This window comes from Thamnophis sirtalis, unplaced genomic scaffold, assembly GCF_051295495.1.
Source record: "Thamnophis sirtalis isolate CommonGarterSnake01/CBP01778 unplaced genomic scaffold, rThaSir2_p1.2 scaffold_8, whole genome shotgun sequence".
In the NCBI taxonomy this organism is placed as follows: domain Eukaryota; kingdom Metazoa; phylum Chordata; class Lepidosauria; order Squamata; family Natricidae; genus Thamnophis; species Thamnophis sirtalis.
In genome coordinates, this window is record NW_028261388.1 from 14,778,577 (window position 1) to 14,794,372 (window position 15,796).

The window sequence follows — 15,796 nt, forward strand, 5'->3', positions numbered from 1 at the left end:
GCTGGATTATTATCGTTAAATATGAGCTAACAGTGTGCAGCTGCAGCCAAAAAACCAATGCAATCCTAAATTGCATTAAACAGAGGGATACAATCAAGATCAAGTGAGGTACTAATACCACTCTATAAAGCCCTAGTAAGATCACACCTAGAGTACTGCATCCGGTTTTGGTCACCACACTATAAAAAAGATGCTGAGACTCTAGAAAAAGTGCTGAGAAGAGCAACCAGGATGATTAGGGGACTGGAGACTAAAACATATGAAGAACAGTTGCAGGAATGGGGTATGGCTAGTCTAGTGAAGAGAAGCACCAGGGGAGACATGACAACAGTGTTCCAATATTTGAGGGGCTGCCACAGAGAGGAAGAGGTCAAGCTATTTTCCAAAGCAGCTGAAGGCCAGACAAGGAACAATGGGTAGAAACTGAACAAAGAGACATTCAACCTGGAAATAAGAAGACATTTTGTGACAGTGAGAACAATCAACCAATGGAACAGAAGTTGCCTTCAAAAGTTGTGGGAGCTTCATCATTGGAGACTTTCAAGATGAGTTTGGACTGGAGTCTTAGGGGGAAAATGTTATGATATAGGATACAGTCAAATAAAGAAGGGATAATGATAAATAATTTATATATAGGTATGGGTACATCATAAGGAAACTGGATGTAAATTGCAAACTGTTTTGAAAAGGAGGATTGGAAAATTTTGTTACTAAATATTATGGATGTTTAGCTAGGATATAAGGACTTAGTACTATTGGAGGATTTTAGAAATAGTAAATGAAATGCCAGTTTGTGGTTATGTATTAAATTTTGGTGTATTTTATGATGAAGGATGTCTAAACAATGATAGTTCAAATAAAACTGGAGGTATGATGATGGTAACATATATAAACATTGGAGTTAAAATACTGGAGTTAATATGAACTATACTTGATGACGGTGGAAGAGATGCACGAAAGCCTTTTGTAACCAACTGAAACACCTTCTACAGTATGTAAAGAAAGATTTTATGTGTCATGTTTGTTTTGAAAATTAAAAATAAAAAAATATTTTTTTAAAAAAGAAATTGGGTTGCCATTTCTCTGAAATCGTATAGGGCAGTGGTCCAAATGTGGGGCCCACGCCCCACAGGGGGGCAATTTGATTTTTAATGGTGGAAATCAAGTTAGTTGAGGGGGGGGGGAAAGGTCAAACTCAGCTATTCTCTACTCTTAATTACTAGAATTGTTTTACTGTCTCCTCTCTGTTTTATTGCTGGGATATGGCTTTAAACCAGTGGTTCCCAATATGGGCCCTGAGAGGGGGGATTTTATTTTTAAGAGAGGCAATTTGAACATTGTTTAAACCAGGTTAATGGCCTTTTAGGCTTCCTCCCATGAGTAGAGTTCACTTTTTGAGTAAAGTAGGATGTCACAGTGGTGGAATCAGGATTTTAAAGATGCTTAGGTGAGGCATGGCCCAAAAAAGGTTGGGATCCATTGGTATAGGGATTCCTGCTTGAGTGGGGGTGGGGGCTGGACTAGATGACCTATAAGGTCCCTTCCAACTCTGTTAATCTGTCTGTTAATCATTATTAAATCACCCCAGTGGAGAAGGAAGGGAATATTCCTACTCAAAGCAAGTTTACCATGTTCCACATCGATCCTTAGTTGAGGAAATAAAGTCAAACTCAGCTATTCTCTAGTGTAATGGTGGCACCAAAATAATGCCCAAACAGGAACGCACATGCATGCGTGCGCGCCAGAGCACCGGAAAAGACCAGCATGCCAGTTTTTTCTGCCATTTTGGGGGGCATTTTCAGGCTGTTTCTTGGGCCGTTTTCAGGCCATTTTCGAGCCGTTTTCAGCCCCCCGCGAAGACCACCTGGTAACGGTGCGTGTGCCCACACTGGAGGGCTCTGCGTGCCACAGGTTCGCCATCACGGCTCTAGTCTAATTACTAGGATTGTTTTATGGTCCCCCTCTCTCTTTTATTGCTGGAGTTTGACCTTAAGCCAACCTGATTGGAGACTTTTAACAAGAAAGGTGGGCAGGCAAAACGGGGCGAAGTTCGCGCCTTCTCCGGGGAGAACTTTGGGGAGAGAGAGGAGGTGGGTGTGGGTGGTCCCCTTTCCAACCTCTTAAAGGAGGGGCGTCGGGGAGGGGGCGTGGAAAGAAAGAAAGAAAGAAAGAAAGAAAGAAAGAAAGAAAGAAAGAAAGAAAGAAAGAAAGAAAGGAAAAAAGAAAAGAAAAAGTGGGTGGGGGGTGCTAGGGCTGGCTCTACTGATTGGGCCGGAGGCGGGCTCTTGCCTCCTCTCCAGCGCAGCTGCTCGCGTTGCGGGCAGAAGAGCCGCCCCGGCCGGCCTTGGGAAGGGAAAAAAAAAAAAAGGCTCCGCGGGAAACTGGGGGAAGAGTTTGCTCACGGCCGGAAGGCGTCTCTCTCTGAGCCGGCGATGTCCTGCCGGCCGGAGCTTGTAAGCAGCTGACAGCGTCTTCTAGGGAGTCGGGAGAGCCCCCCGAGACGGGCGGAAGATCCAAGCGCGCTCCTCTGCCTGCTTTGCCTGCTCTGCCTTCGCTCTCCTCCGCCCGGGATTTGTGTGTGTGGGGTGTTGCAGCAGCCATGGGGCTGCCCACGCTGGAGTTCAGCGATTCCTACTTGGACGGTCCGGATTTCAGGGAGAGGCTGAAATGTCACGAGGTGGAGCTGGAGAGGACCAACAAGTTCATTAAGGAGCTGATCAAGGACGGCAGCCTCCTCATCGGGGCGCTCCGGAGTGAGTAAAGAGGCTGGGGTCGGGGGGTGGGTGGGGAGGGAGCCGAGCCGACGCTGGGAGTTGCTTGTGAGAGAAAGGGCCGCTCTTTTGTTTCAAATGGAGCCTCCGAAGAACAAAATAAATAAATAAATAAGTATTTTAAAAAAATTAAATAAAAAATCCCACCGGGGGGCGTGGAGTGGGCTTCGCATTCCGTTCCACGCGCGGGGTGGGGAAGGGGCGCGCGCGCGCGTTTTTGGGGTCCGCGCGCAAAGCCTCAAGCTCACCCAGCTGGCTTTGTGCTTAAAGCTAGGAGTAGAACTCAGGACTTCTATATTCTATATTGATATCTTTACCACTACATTATTTTATTTTTCTATTTATTGTTTTATTTACAATTGTTATTGGTGTTTTTTTTTAAAAATTAATTGCATTATTTGTATTAATGGTGAGGAGTTGCTGTAGCGTCTCCCTCCAGCGCAGCCTTGACTTAAAAGGTTAAAATGTCTTTTCTAGGCTTTTCGTCCCAATAATTGCTTTTTTCCCTCCTCCCCATCCTGGACCTGACTTGTGAGATCCTATTGCCCTGCGTTGTCTCCCCCCCCCCCTTTTGCAGACAAGACATGTGCAGGATGCTGGGCAATACCAGCTTCTCCTCCCTGCCCCCTTGCAGGTAGTTCTCGATTTACAACGGTTCGTTTAGTGACTGAAGTTAAAAGGGCACTGGGGGGCAAAGTGACTCGTGACTGTGGGGTTTTTTTGCGCTTAGAATATTGCTGGGTGATCTTGGGTGAGGAATTTATCACATTAACAGAGTTGGAAGGGACCTTGGAAGGGTCATCTAGTCAAACCCGCCCCGCCCAAGCAGAAGACTCTGTACCATTTCTGAGAAATGTCAGTCCAATGTCTTCTTGAAGGTTCCACCACAAATGCGCGCACAACAAAAGCACGCCTGACTAAACCGCGGTGTCTAAAGTGCGGTGACAAAATCGCGCGACGAAGGAGCGACTAATTAGCCCTAAAGCGCGCTGACAGAAGCGTGCTGTAACGTAATCCTAAACCTAACCCTAAACCTAACCCTAAACCTAACCCTAAACCTAACCCTAAACCTAACTGTAAATCTTACCTTAAATGAAATCGCGCTTCTGTCGGCGCGCTGTTGTCGGCGCGCTGTTGTCGGCGCGCTTTTGACATCGCGGTTTTAGTGCCGCGGTGTTGTCGGCGCGCTTATGACGTTCGCGCTTTTGACGGGTCACGTTCTTGAAAGTCTCAAGTGATGAAGCTCCCACAACTTCCAAAGGCAACTTCTGTTCCATTGGTTTCTCCTTATTTCCAGGTTGAATCTATCGTTCAGTTTCCATGTGTTATTCCTTGCCTGATTTTATTTATACTCTGATTCAGGTACAAATGAACCACCGATTCAGGTCCTCATTTTAAAACCTCAAAAGGCAAAACCAAGTAGCGTCAATGACTCTCAGAAAACAAACCTTCACAGTGCTAATGACTAGTTGACTGCAAAGAGTATAAACCCTTCTACAATCTCATTGTTCTCTTTTCTCTACCTTTTTCGGTGCAATTCATATTCCCACCCCTCACACCCCACTCTTGCCAGTCCATCACTTAGAAGTTCATCTCCTTCATTGTCTTATCCTGAACCACCTTTAAAACAAACAAAAAAGGAGCCAGGAATAAAAAAAAAAAAAAAAAACCAAAATCACACTATCCCAAACTATCTAACAAAATGAAATTCAATGGTGGGGAAAAAAAAATAAAGTTCTTATTTTTCATCATTTTTTAAAAATAGTCTTTTCTGGTTGCTTTTTCACCAGTATTGAAATACGATTTCAAAGGAAGTACGGTCACTGATGAAAGAATCATTGCGGGGAAGGGGGGGGGGGATCCTGTATCAAATCAAGTCATTTATTATAACCATCGTCAGAAAAGAACAAGATAAAAACTTACTGAAAATATACTATATATGTGTGCGTGTGTGTATGTGTATGTGTAGGTATGTGTATGTATCGATCTATTTCAAGCTATTTAGCTCTCATCAGCTAGCCATACCCTTACTGAGAATCGAACCTGGTTAGCTAATGAGAGCTAAATAGCTTGAAATAGATTGATACTAGTCTCCCTTTATTTATTTATCAGCACAAATGCAACACACACACACGTGTGTGTGTGTGTGTGTGCATGTATCTGTGTGTGCTTATTTGGGTGTGTATATGGATCTACCAAAATGCAGGTAGTCCTTGACTTATAACAGTTCATTTAGTGACCATTCAAAGTTACAACAGCTCTAAAAAAAGTAACTTAGGTTCGCTTTTCACACTTAACCAGCATTGCAGTATCCTCCATGGTCATGTGATCAAAATTCAGATCCTGGCGACTGGCACGTATTTATGACGGTGATAATGTCCCCAGGTGATCCCCTTTTGCGACCTTCTGACAAGCGATGCCAACGGGGGAGCCAGAATTATTTAACAACTGTGTGATTATTCCCTTTGCAAACAGTAGGCAGAAAGCTCATAAAATGTAGCAAAACTCACTTAATATCTGTCTCAATCAGCAACAGAAATTTTAGGCAGAATTGTGGTCATAAGTCGAGGACCACCTGTACAGCTGCTTCCCCTCGTAGATGTTTACAATCTTTAAGAAACTGTCTGTGGCTTTACTCGGAAGCTAAAACATGTGGTAGGTGGTTTATTTATTTTTTTCCGCCTATGAGGTAGGTTCAAAGAGATACAAGCTGGGGATTAGATGCTTCGATGCCTGAACATTTGTGGGTGTATAACTAAATGGCGGAGGAGAGACACTGAAGAAAAGTTTCCAAGATAGGTAGTAAAATACAAAGGGAATACCTACCTCACAAGGGTTGCAAACAAACCCTCCACCACAAAGGAGCTTAAAATTTCTATTGCTAAGCAAGACAATTGAATTTTGCCCCATGATATGACTTTCCTTGCCACAATTGTTGAGTGAATCAGTGTGGTGGTTTAGTTAGTAACACGGTTGCAGAAGTGAATCTAGATTCCACATAGACTTTGCTTGTCGGAAGGCCACAAAAAGTGATCACATGACCCCGGGACACTGCAACTGTAATAAGTATGAGGCAGTCACCGAGTGTCTGAATTTTGATCATGTAACCATGGGGATACTGCAAGAGGTCATAAGTGTGGAAAAACACTCGTAAGCCCCCTTTTTGCTGTTCCAAAGGTTTTATTTCTTTTAAAAAACACAAATATTTCATCATTCGTCAATCATTAAAACATTGAAGTACAATTTTTTTGTATGCCCCTCCCTCCCTCCACCCCCCCAACCCCCCTCCTCCTTCCCCCCCCCCGACTTCCCAGAACCCGTACACGTATGGATTTTTAACTAACACTGTCTAAAATCTATTGAGAAAAAAGAAATAAAGAAATTAATGACATTCTACATTGACCTTAGCTTCTTCTTGCTGAACTAACTTTATACAATTTAAATCATGTCTGATCTTAAGCATCGGCTAACTGGAATTTCTTGGTCCCGTATTTATTTTGTATATAGTCAATCCATTTTTTCCAGTCTCGTTTATATCTCTCATTTGAGTGATGTTTAAGATATGCCGATATTTTAGCCATCTCGGCTAAGTTTGTGACTTTCAATGTCCATTCTTGGATTGTAGGCAAGTCTTCCTTCTTCTAGTGTTGCGCCACCAACAGTCTTGCTGCCGTTATTAGGTGCAGAATCAAGTTAGTCTCTACCACTGTAAAGTCAGTACATATACCTAGTAAAAATAACTGAGGAGTAAACTTATCCTTCTTTTAAAAATATTTTGCATAACCCACCATATTTTTATCCAGAATGCCTTAACCTTTTGGCAGGGTAAGCCCCCTTTTTGAGTCCCTTTGAAATTCGAAGAATTACGAAATGAAAGTTTGTAAGTCACCTATACTAGAAATATTCTGGCACTTTCAATGTGCATTGCAACTCCTAAATGATATGGCCATAAAATACATTGTGAGGTTAATTGAGTACAGTAATATTTTTGTAGGGCTCAAGATCCCCCACCCCCTCCCCCCCAGGGCAGCCTGTAAAAGCAGCCAGAAATTAAGATTGCTAAATGATGCTTCAGTTATCCATTTTACCTGGAAGTGATCGCTGGCAGCAAGTTCAGCTGGGGTTACATAGGACGGAGCGCATAGATGCTGTGTGGGCCTGCGCTCTCTGTGTGCAAGAAATACATGTTTAGAAATGCATAATTACGCTAGGGAAGCAGACCTGGCTGTCTTCCCAGGATATTTATTTATCTCATTTAGGAACTTTTTTTTTTTAAATGCTACCCACTCCCTTAACAGCTCTGGGTGGCTTACATAAAAGCAATAACAATGTTTGTAAAAGCTAAAGCGAAGCCAAAGCAATTGTAAAACACTTATAAAAGAGAAAAAGTCAGCACGTTGTAGAGGGAAATACATATGAATTTGGTCCCTTCCTCAGCTGTATATAGCCTGCTTTGTTCCGTAGGGTGGCACCAGGAGAGTTAACATTTTAATGTCAGATATATCTGTGACAAGGCCTGAAAAATGGATTCCCTAAAACTCACAAAAAGGTGAGGCTGTGGATTGTTGCAACTGGAATTTAGGCCTAAGCTGTGTAATAATACAAAGGATTTCTGGGTATGCAGGTAGTTCTTGATTTATAACCAGTGGTGGTATTCAGTCGGTTTGGACCGGTTCAGGCGAACCAGTAGTGGTGACTGTACTGGGTGGGCCTGGCCACCCGCCCCAGCGCTGTGCTGTCCTATTTAGCCATGTTTTCTAAGCCGCGTGCATGTGTGCAAGCCTTCGCGCTCACATTTTCGGCGCATGGCGAACCAGTGGTAAAATTACTTGGAACCCATTGCTGCTTATAACCGTTTGTTTAATGATCATTCAAAGTTACAATGGCACTGAAAAAAGTGACTTATGACCACTTCTCACACTTGTGACCGCTGCAGCATCCCCAAGGTCATATGATGAAACTTCAGGTGGTTTGGAAGCAACGTGTATTTATTATGATAGTTGCAGCATCCCTGCGTTCTGGAATAGTCATTTGCAATCTTCCTAAGGAGCTTTTCACAAGCAAAGTCAATTGGGGGAGGGGGATTTGCTTAACAACTGCATGATTCACTTAACTACAGTGATTTGCTTTACAACCATGGCAAAAGGTCATAAAATGGGGCATGACTCACTTAATAACCGCCTTAGTTAGCAAAATAAATTCTGGGCTCAAAGGATTACCTGTATGTATATGTATTAGAAAAATGTCCACTGAATACTGTGTATTGCTATGATAGGTATTTGTTGTTGTTAGTTGTGTCCGAACCATCGCAACTGCATGGACAATGTTCCTCCAGGCCTTCCTGTCCTCTACCATCCTCTTGAGTCCATTTAAGCTCACACCTACTGTTTTGGTGACTCCATCCGGTCTCCTCATTCTCTCTCATCCCTTTCTTCTTTTTCTGCCCTCCATCTTTCCCAGCATGAGGCTCTTCTCCAGTGAGTCCTTCCTTCTCATTAGGTGGCCAAAGGATTTGAGTTTCCCCTTCAGGATCTGGCCTTCTAAAGCGCAGTCAGGGTTGATCTCTTCTAGGACTGACCGGTTTGATCGCCTTGCAGTCCAAGAGACTCGCAGGAGTCTTCTCCAGCACCAGAGTTCAAGGGCCTCAATTCTTTGGCACTCAGCCTTTCTTATGGTCTAACCTTCACAGCCATACATTGAAGCTGGGAAAACCATAGCATTTACTATATACACTTTTGTTGGCAGGGTGATGTCTCTGCTTTTTAGCATGCTGTCTAGATTTGCCACAGCTTTCCTCCCCAGGACCAAGCGTCTTCTAATTTCTTGGCTGCAATCCCCATCTGCAGGGATCTTGGAGCTCAGGGAAATAAAATCTGTCACTACCTCCATTTCTTCCCCATCTATTTGCCAGGAATTGAGAGGACCAGATGCCATGATCTTAGTTTTCACTAATATTGAGTTTCAACATTAACATGATAGGTATAGGCACCGCAATAAACTATCAGGTAATTCACATAATTGATTATGTGCCATCAAGTCAGTGTCAACTGACAACAAAAGAGATAACTTTTTTTTGAAAAGAATCCGTTATCAATGTGGTCCTTCAGATCTCTACGTGATGCGACCTTGTTGTAATTCTGCACGTCAGTGTTGGTGTTGGATGTCCTCCTCCTCTTCTGTTTCCTTCCACCTTTTCCAGCATTCTATTCTGAGAAAGTATGTGTCAGCCTGCAAGAAAAGATAATAGATAATTATCTATTATCTATCTAAAGATAATTAGAGCTTGGTTATATACGTGCCTCAAATTAGAACTTTTGGGTTGATGTGTTCAGTTGGTAATTATCTAAGTCAGATACAACCTTGTTGGTAGTGCTGTTGAAAATCTTTTCTTCCAAGCTAATGTTTTCATAGAGATGATATTTCCCAGTAAAACTGGGAGATTCTCAGTCATCCAGGTCATGGCTGTCCCAAAGGTGCTTCTTCAAGAGGCACCTGGACTTTCTGGTTATTTCTTTGAAGACATTTCCCTTCTCATCCAAGAAGCTTCTTCAGCTCTGAGAAGCAGAACGTCTTCAAAGAAAAACCAGAAAGTCCAATTGGCTCTTGAAAAAGCATCAATGGAATAAAACTGGGAGGATTTCCCCTTAAAAGCTATTAGCTTGGGAGGTTTAATTCTTCTTTCAGACAACTAGTTAACTCCTTCTCTGGCTGCTGCTATCTCCCTTCTACAATGTTATTTACATTTTCTTTTAACCTGTGCAATAAACGTAAGGAGTGTTTAACTTCCTGTATTGTTTGTTTGACCCTTATCTAAAATACGCCCAGGAAACGGAGATGGTAGGAAAGACAAAAAAAACATCTTGTTTTTCTTATAGTCTGTTGTGAAGGGGGACAAGAGCTTCATTTTATTGTGTAGATCTTTATGTTCACCAAATGTTCTGTCAGCAGGCTAAACTAAGTCTCTCCCCCCCCCCCACCATACACACAGTTAATAATTATTCACATATTTAAATTTGTGTGGAGCTCACAAGTAATCCAGGAGCAAATGTCTGTGCTGTAAAACCTAGAATGACCACTAGCTGGCAGTAAAGAAATCCATAAAACTTAACTTTTTGCTGCCATCTAGTGTTTACCCAAATTCTGTAGTCTAAGCATCTAATATGCTGTTTGGGTTGCCTGGTCCTCATTTGTTCTGTTCTAAAAGAACAGAACTTGGTTGCCGAAAAGGGGTTGTGGCATGTTTTAATTCAGTTTAGTGAAAATTCATAGAGGATGGGCGTGTTGTGAGGGATTTGTTAAGATAGTTTTAAAACTTGGACCATTGAATTCTTTTAATCCTCATGCATATTGACCAGTGGTGGTATTCAGCTGGTTCGGACCAGTTCGGATGAACCGGTAGTGGCAACCTGCGGGTGGGCATCTCCACCCACCCACCCCGGCGCTATGCCGTCCTATTTAGTCACGTTTTCTAAGCCATGTGCATGCTTGCAAGCAAAATGCATGTGTGGAAGGGGTGCGTCCGAGCAAAGTGCATGCGTGGAAAGGGCGTGCACTCATATTTTCGGTGCGCAGCAAACCGGTGGTAAGATTATGCTGCCATCTAGTGTTTACCCTGAAAATGACCATGTGATCATGGTCACAAGGCATGTTTTGCTAAGTGGAGTGCGTCTAAACTTACTAGTAAGTCTAGAATAAACTACTTACATTAACAAGTCACCCTTATGGAAGTAATGTCTCCAGTCATTTTCTCTAGAAGGCACTAGGACCCTACTCTCCTTGGTCCCATATAGTGTTTGTGATGCCATTTCTTCTTCACTGTACCAAAATTTGAAAGATTGCTATGCTATGCTGCTAAACCTGTATGATTGTATGTTGAGAGACTAAGGTTTTTTTTTTAAGATGGTTGATTTATGTGTTCTTATGATAGGAATTGGCATTTCTAAATAATTGGAATTAAAACGTGGGTAAAGTGATACTTCATTAATTTAAATTTTAGATTTGTTAAGCACTTTGGTCTCAGTTTTAAGAGTGCTTTGATACATGGAGGATTAGCAAATATGGAACCTGTCTCCAATTCTTTAAAACCGCTATGTCTTTGCAGCTTTTCTTTTTCCTGGACTCATATACAAAGCACTGCACATCTGTAGGAAATTTAAACTCTCTGTTAGTTCATAGGATCAGATAACCTTACTTGGGTGTCCCAGACACATAGCATTCATCTAGTTAAATCTTTGCATTGAGACTACAAAATCAGGTGCTATAATAAGCTTATTTATCAAATTTGGGCTTTCTTCTAATTGCATCATCTATCAATCTGGTATCTCTATTTATAGGTATACTTTTTCATCAAAACAGTGCTTCAAAAAAAGGATAATATTTGGGTTACATTTTAATTGATTAGTTTGCATGAATGAAATTGTTGATCCGTTCCCTGATTTTGTAGGATCTTAGGGAAATATATCAGTGTCTCCTTTTTTAAAAATAATCCTGGTTACATACAAAAACAGGATTCCTTGTAGTTGTTTATTGTTACTTAGGTTAATATCAGAATGTATGATTGCAATGGATGGTCCATAATTCCATCATTAGTATTAATGTCACATTTTAAGGAATATCATGAGAGGCATTTTAAGAAATAGGCCTTTAAAATCTTTTCTTACTTTGGAGAAATGCATCAGGCAAGGTTTTCTTCAAGAAAGCAGTAATATGGTTTACTGGCTTTGATTTCTTTATAACTTCTGATATAATGACATAAAACAAAAGATTATGGCTTTATCAGACCTAAAAATATTTCAGAATGTTTCTGGAGGGTTGATTGTGTCTGCTACAGCAAAACCATCAAAGAATCTTCAGACAGTTTGAGAAATATTATTTTTATTATGGATATAAACTTTCATGACTGTAGTCTACTCCACTATAAACCGATGGAGTGGGTTATTATTCTATAAACATGTGAAAATAAATGATTTTTTTTTAGGGTGACATAAATTTATACTATATTAAAAAATCTGGAAAACATGGCTGGTTATGTTTGAAGTAGACTTGACAATGTGCAGTGCATATATATATAAAACTAGGGAACAATCTGCCTTGTACTAAACTAATGTTGAATATTATAAACCATTTATCCCCTGAGCAAGACGTCTGCTAAAAACCATTATCTTAATCTCACTTCTAATCTAAATAGCTTTAAGTGATGTTAAATTGCACATGATTTCACTACTTTGTCTTTGCAAATAGTCTGCAGAAGAAGGTTAGTTCAAAAACCGGTCACAAAGTGAGATTTGTGACCAAACAAGAGGTTGTGATCTGTTTTTCCTTTGCCTATATATGTTTTCCAATCTCTTAAATATGATTAAGAGATTTAGAATGCCCTGTGGATTTACCCAGCTCCCTGCTTCTTCCTTTCCCAGGCTAAAATTTGGGCTCTTCTTCCCAATGTTGACTGTGGTGTAGTTTGCTTGCACCAAATATAGTGATGGATTCCACTGTGTTTAAACTTTAGCTCACATCTGAATACTAACACTTGCTACAGTTAAAAATACTCTGAAATCTAAGCTTAGGAAAAGCACATATTTCTCACGGTTCTGCAGAATTTGTTTACTTTGATAGGCCTTTGGTTGAAAGGAAGGGAGGGGGAGAATGGTTTCTTCTCCAGGCCTGAGAAACTCCACTGAATTTCAGCGGAAACTACCTTCTGGAGTGTTTTTTGGCAGTAGCTCTGTGTTGTAGACAAAAAATTCTTTCAAGTTCACATTGCGTTAACCACACTCTCCTCTTATACTTTTAATGTGTTGTTTTCTTTTGCTGATTAGTCTTGCACCCATAATTTTGAATTTTTTCAGCGTCAGTGTGTCAGCTGAGCTCGTTAAAAAAAAACTTGCAGGGTTTGGAGACTTTGAAATTTGGAAATAATGATTTAGAGGGAATCCTCGGCTTTCGACGACAATTGGGACTGGAACTTTTATTACTAAGGGAGGTGATTGTTAAATGAGTTGTGCCCAATTTTTTGCAATGGTGGTTAAGGAGATCATCATGGTCATTAAGAGAATCATGCGGTCATTAAGCAAATCTGGCTTCCTCCATTGATTTTGCTTGCGGGAAGTGCCTGGGAAGCTTACTAATAGCAATCACGTGACCCTGGAACTCTGGAATATATTGTAAAAATGATTGTGAAGTTCCTGAATTGTAATCAAGTGACTTCAGAGATATTGCACAATCATATATGTGAGGTCATGTTTAAGTCATGTTTTTCAGTGCCATTGTAATTATGAACAATAATAAGGGAATGGTTGTTGAGTACAACCAGTATCACTTTCTTTGGAATAATGTTGTGTGCACTGAGTTTTTAATTTGCACACTTTTCTCCTCTATTTGCCTCTACCCCAAATAACCCCAAGTAATCTTTATTCCATCCAGAAACATTGCAAGGGTATTGGTGTGTTGTTCTTATACTTCCCCTACTTAGCTTAAGAAATAAATTGGTTTCTTAAAGTATTGCACCTCCATCAAGAATAAGGCACTTGAAAGTAAATAATTAAACTGTGCAGAAAGTTACTCACAATTGAAGCATCATTTGGGAAAATGATAGAGTCTTGTATTTTTCCAAGCTTCGTAGCTCTTTCGGGATTTCAGTGAAGTAAACTGTTTCCAGTAGCTGGCTTTTCCTTCAGCAAATATTTGATCTAATGTAATGTAAATAGAGTACTTTCTTTAATAAAGTCTAGTATTCTAGAACTTGAACATATATGGATGTTCGAAGTTAGCACACTCAAAGTTAACAAAATGCTCTTTTCTTTCGCTACAGCTATTTTTTCTCAATTTGTTTATCTGTTTGGAGGACCGAAATATGCTAAAGGTTCTCCTTTTCTTAAGATAACAGGAAGAAAAGTCCTACTGTGATTACACTGACATTATACATTTACAAAATTGCCTGATAGTATTGCTGCTATGAAAAATAGCAATCATGCGCCTTTGGACCTTTAAACATAGTTAGGCCAATCCTCAGCTTGGAAACCCACTCATAGGTTTGTGTGCTTTAATTGTCTACATTTGAACAGTTCCATAGCTGCTTGTGATTTTCTTTTTGATGAAGGACCTTCTCAACTTACAGGTTTCCTTTGCAAGAGAGGCAAAACTTAGAAAGCAATCAGGCTTGTTAAGCAATTGTGTGCATAGTTAAATGGTTCATATGAGGGTAAGTTCTAGGTCCATTTTCTGCTCTTCAGAAAATCAGATAGGTTGACACTAGTCTAGTGGTCTTTGTTGAAATGCTTGGACTCTGGAAAAACCTAGAGGTATAGGGTTTCCTGCCTAGGCAGGGGGTTGGACTAGAAGACCTCCAAGGCCCCTTCCAACTCTGCTATTGTATTGTATTGCGAAGTCTGGTTTTAACCACGATTTGGACTGGAGGCTAAAACATATGAAGAACAGTTGCAGAAATTGGGTATGTGTAGTCAAATGAAAAGAAGGACTAGGGGTGACATGATAGCAGTGTTCCAATATCTAAGAGGCTCCCACAAAGAAGAGGGAGTCAACCTATTCCCCAAAGCACTGAAGGCAGGACAAGAAGCAATGGATGGAAACTAATCAAGGAGACAGGCAACCTAGAATAAGAGTGAAATTTCTTGACAGTTAAAACAATCAATCAATAAAACAGCTTGCCTTGAGAAGTTGTGGATACTCCCATCACTGGATGGAGACTTTTAAAAGAAGAGATTGGGCAGCATTGTCTGAAATGGCATAAAGTCTCTTGCTTGTGCTGGGGTTTGGACTAGAAGACCAAGGTCCCTTCCAACTTTGTTATTCTGTATTTCTTATAGTGCAAAGCATAACCAATGTGGAGAAGGGATAGGACAAGTTGCATGGAATAAATGGAAAGTGAAAGAATTCCCAAATTCATAACTGCCTCTTAATTTTCATCCTGTATAGTGTGCTATTAGAATGGAAGTGTTGGACTTGTGCTTGATGTGCGAAAAAAATGGTATGCAGATTATCCAAGTAGTATTTCTCATCAGCCCTCCATTTGTGGTGGAGCTGAGCTGGGGGGGGATAACTCAGAGAGGGCTCTGCGTGCCACCTGTGGCACACGTGGCATAGGTTTGCCATCATGGATGGCCTGCTGCCAATTACCTCCACCAGACCGATTAGATCCCACAGACTAGGCCTCCTCCGAATTCCATGCGCCGGCCAGTGTCGACTGGCGACTACCCGGAGGAGAGCCTTCTCTGTGGCTGCTCCGACCCTCTGGAACGAACTCCCCGTAGAGATTCGCACCCTCACCACCCTCCAGGCCTTCCGCATAGCCCTTAAAACCTGGCTGTTCCGACAGGCCTGGGGCTAAAGAATCGTTGCCCCTATCTCGAATGGTATGATTGTTGCGCTTTTAAATTATGTATTGTTTTGTGTTGTTGTCAAATTGTCTGTATCTCCCTTCCCTTGTTTGAGTTGTGAGCCGCCCTGAGTCCCCTTTGGGGAAAAGGGCGGCATACAAATGAAATAAACAAACAATATGGTCAATGGTGATGAATAACAGGAATTGCAAGCAAAGCAGTGTCTGATGTAGATCAGTTTCCTCACTCTGAGATAGAAAGAAGTCCCATTGAGAAGGATGCTTGATTGCAGCCTACAATATTGCATTCATTTTACTGGATGCTCACACAGGATGAGTAAGACTTCTGTTCAGAAGAAAATAATTTCGTGAATGTTGTTCTTTTATTAAAGTGGAAAAAATGAGTCTTTGTTACCTGCTTGGATTTTATAGACTGGAAATTGTTGTCTCCAATCAACAGTTTCTTTTCGTTGCTCAAAATGATTTTCTGCTTTATCTGTTCGTTGTGCCATGAGTTTATATTTGATCGCTTAAACCAAGGACAAAAAATTATTATTATTTATTTTGGGAAGATCTTCTGTTTTCATTCTTTGTCGAAGGACAGCCGGCTGAGGCTGCTAGTAGAATAAAAACTTGCCAGCTTACAAAATAAAAGCTGTTTCCCAATAATCTTGTGAAAGTTCTTTACCAGTTG

The 15,796-nt window shown here is 41.1% G+C and overlaps 1 protein-coding gene across 1 annotated transcript in view; it reads left to right on the forward strand.

Moving 5' to 3' along the window:
• The first annotated feature begins 2,302 nt into the window (after window positions 1-2,302).
• The window catches only part of ARHGAP42 (Rho GTPase activating protein 42), a 182,179-nt gene continuing 168,685 nt past the window's right edge, over window positions 2,303-15,796 (forward strand). The window contains exon 1 of the mRNA XM_087721121.1: window positions 2,303-2,753. Coding sequence (XP_087577247.1) covers window positions 2,600-2,753 — 154 coding nt within the window. The 5' untranslated portion in view covers window positions 2,303-2,599. The remainder of the gene's footprint in view (window positions 2,754-15,796) is intronic.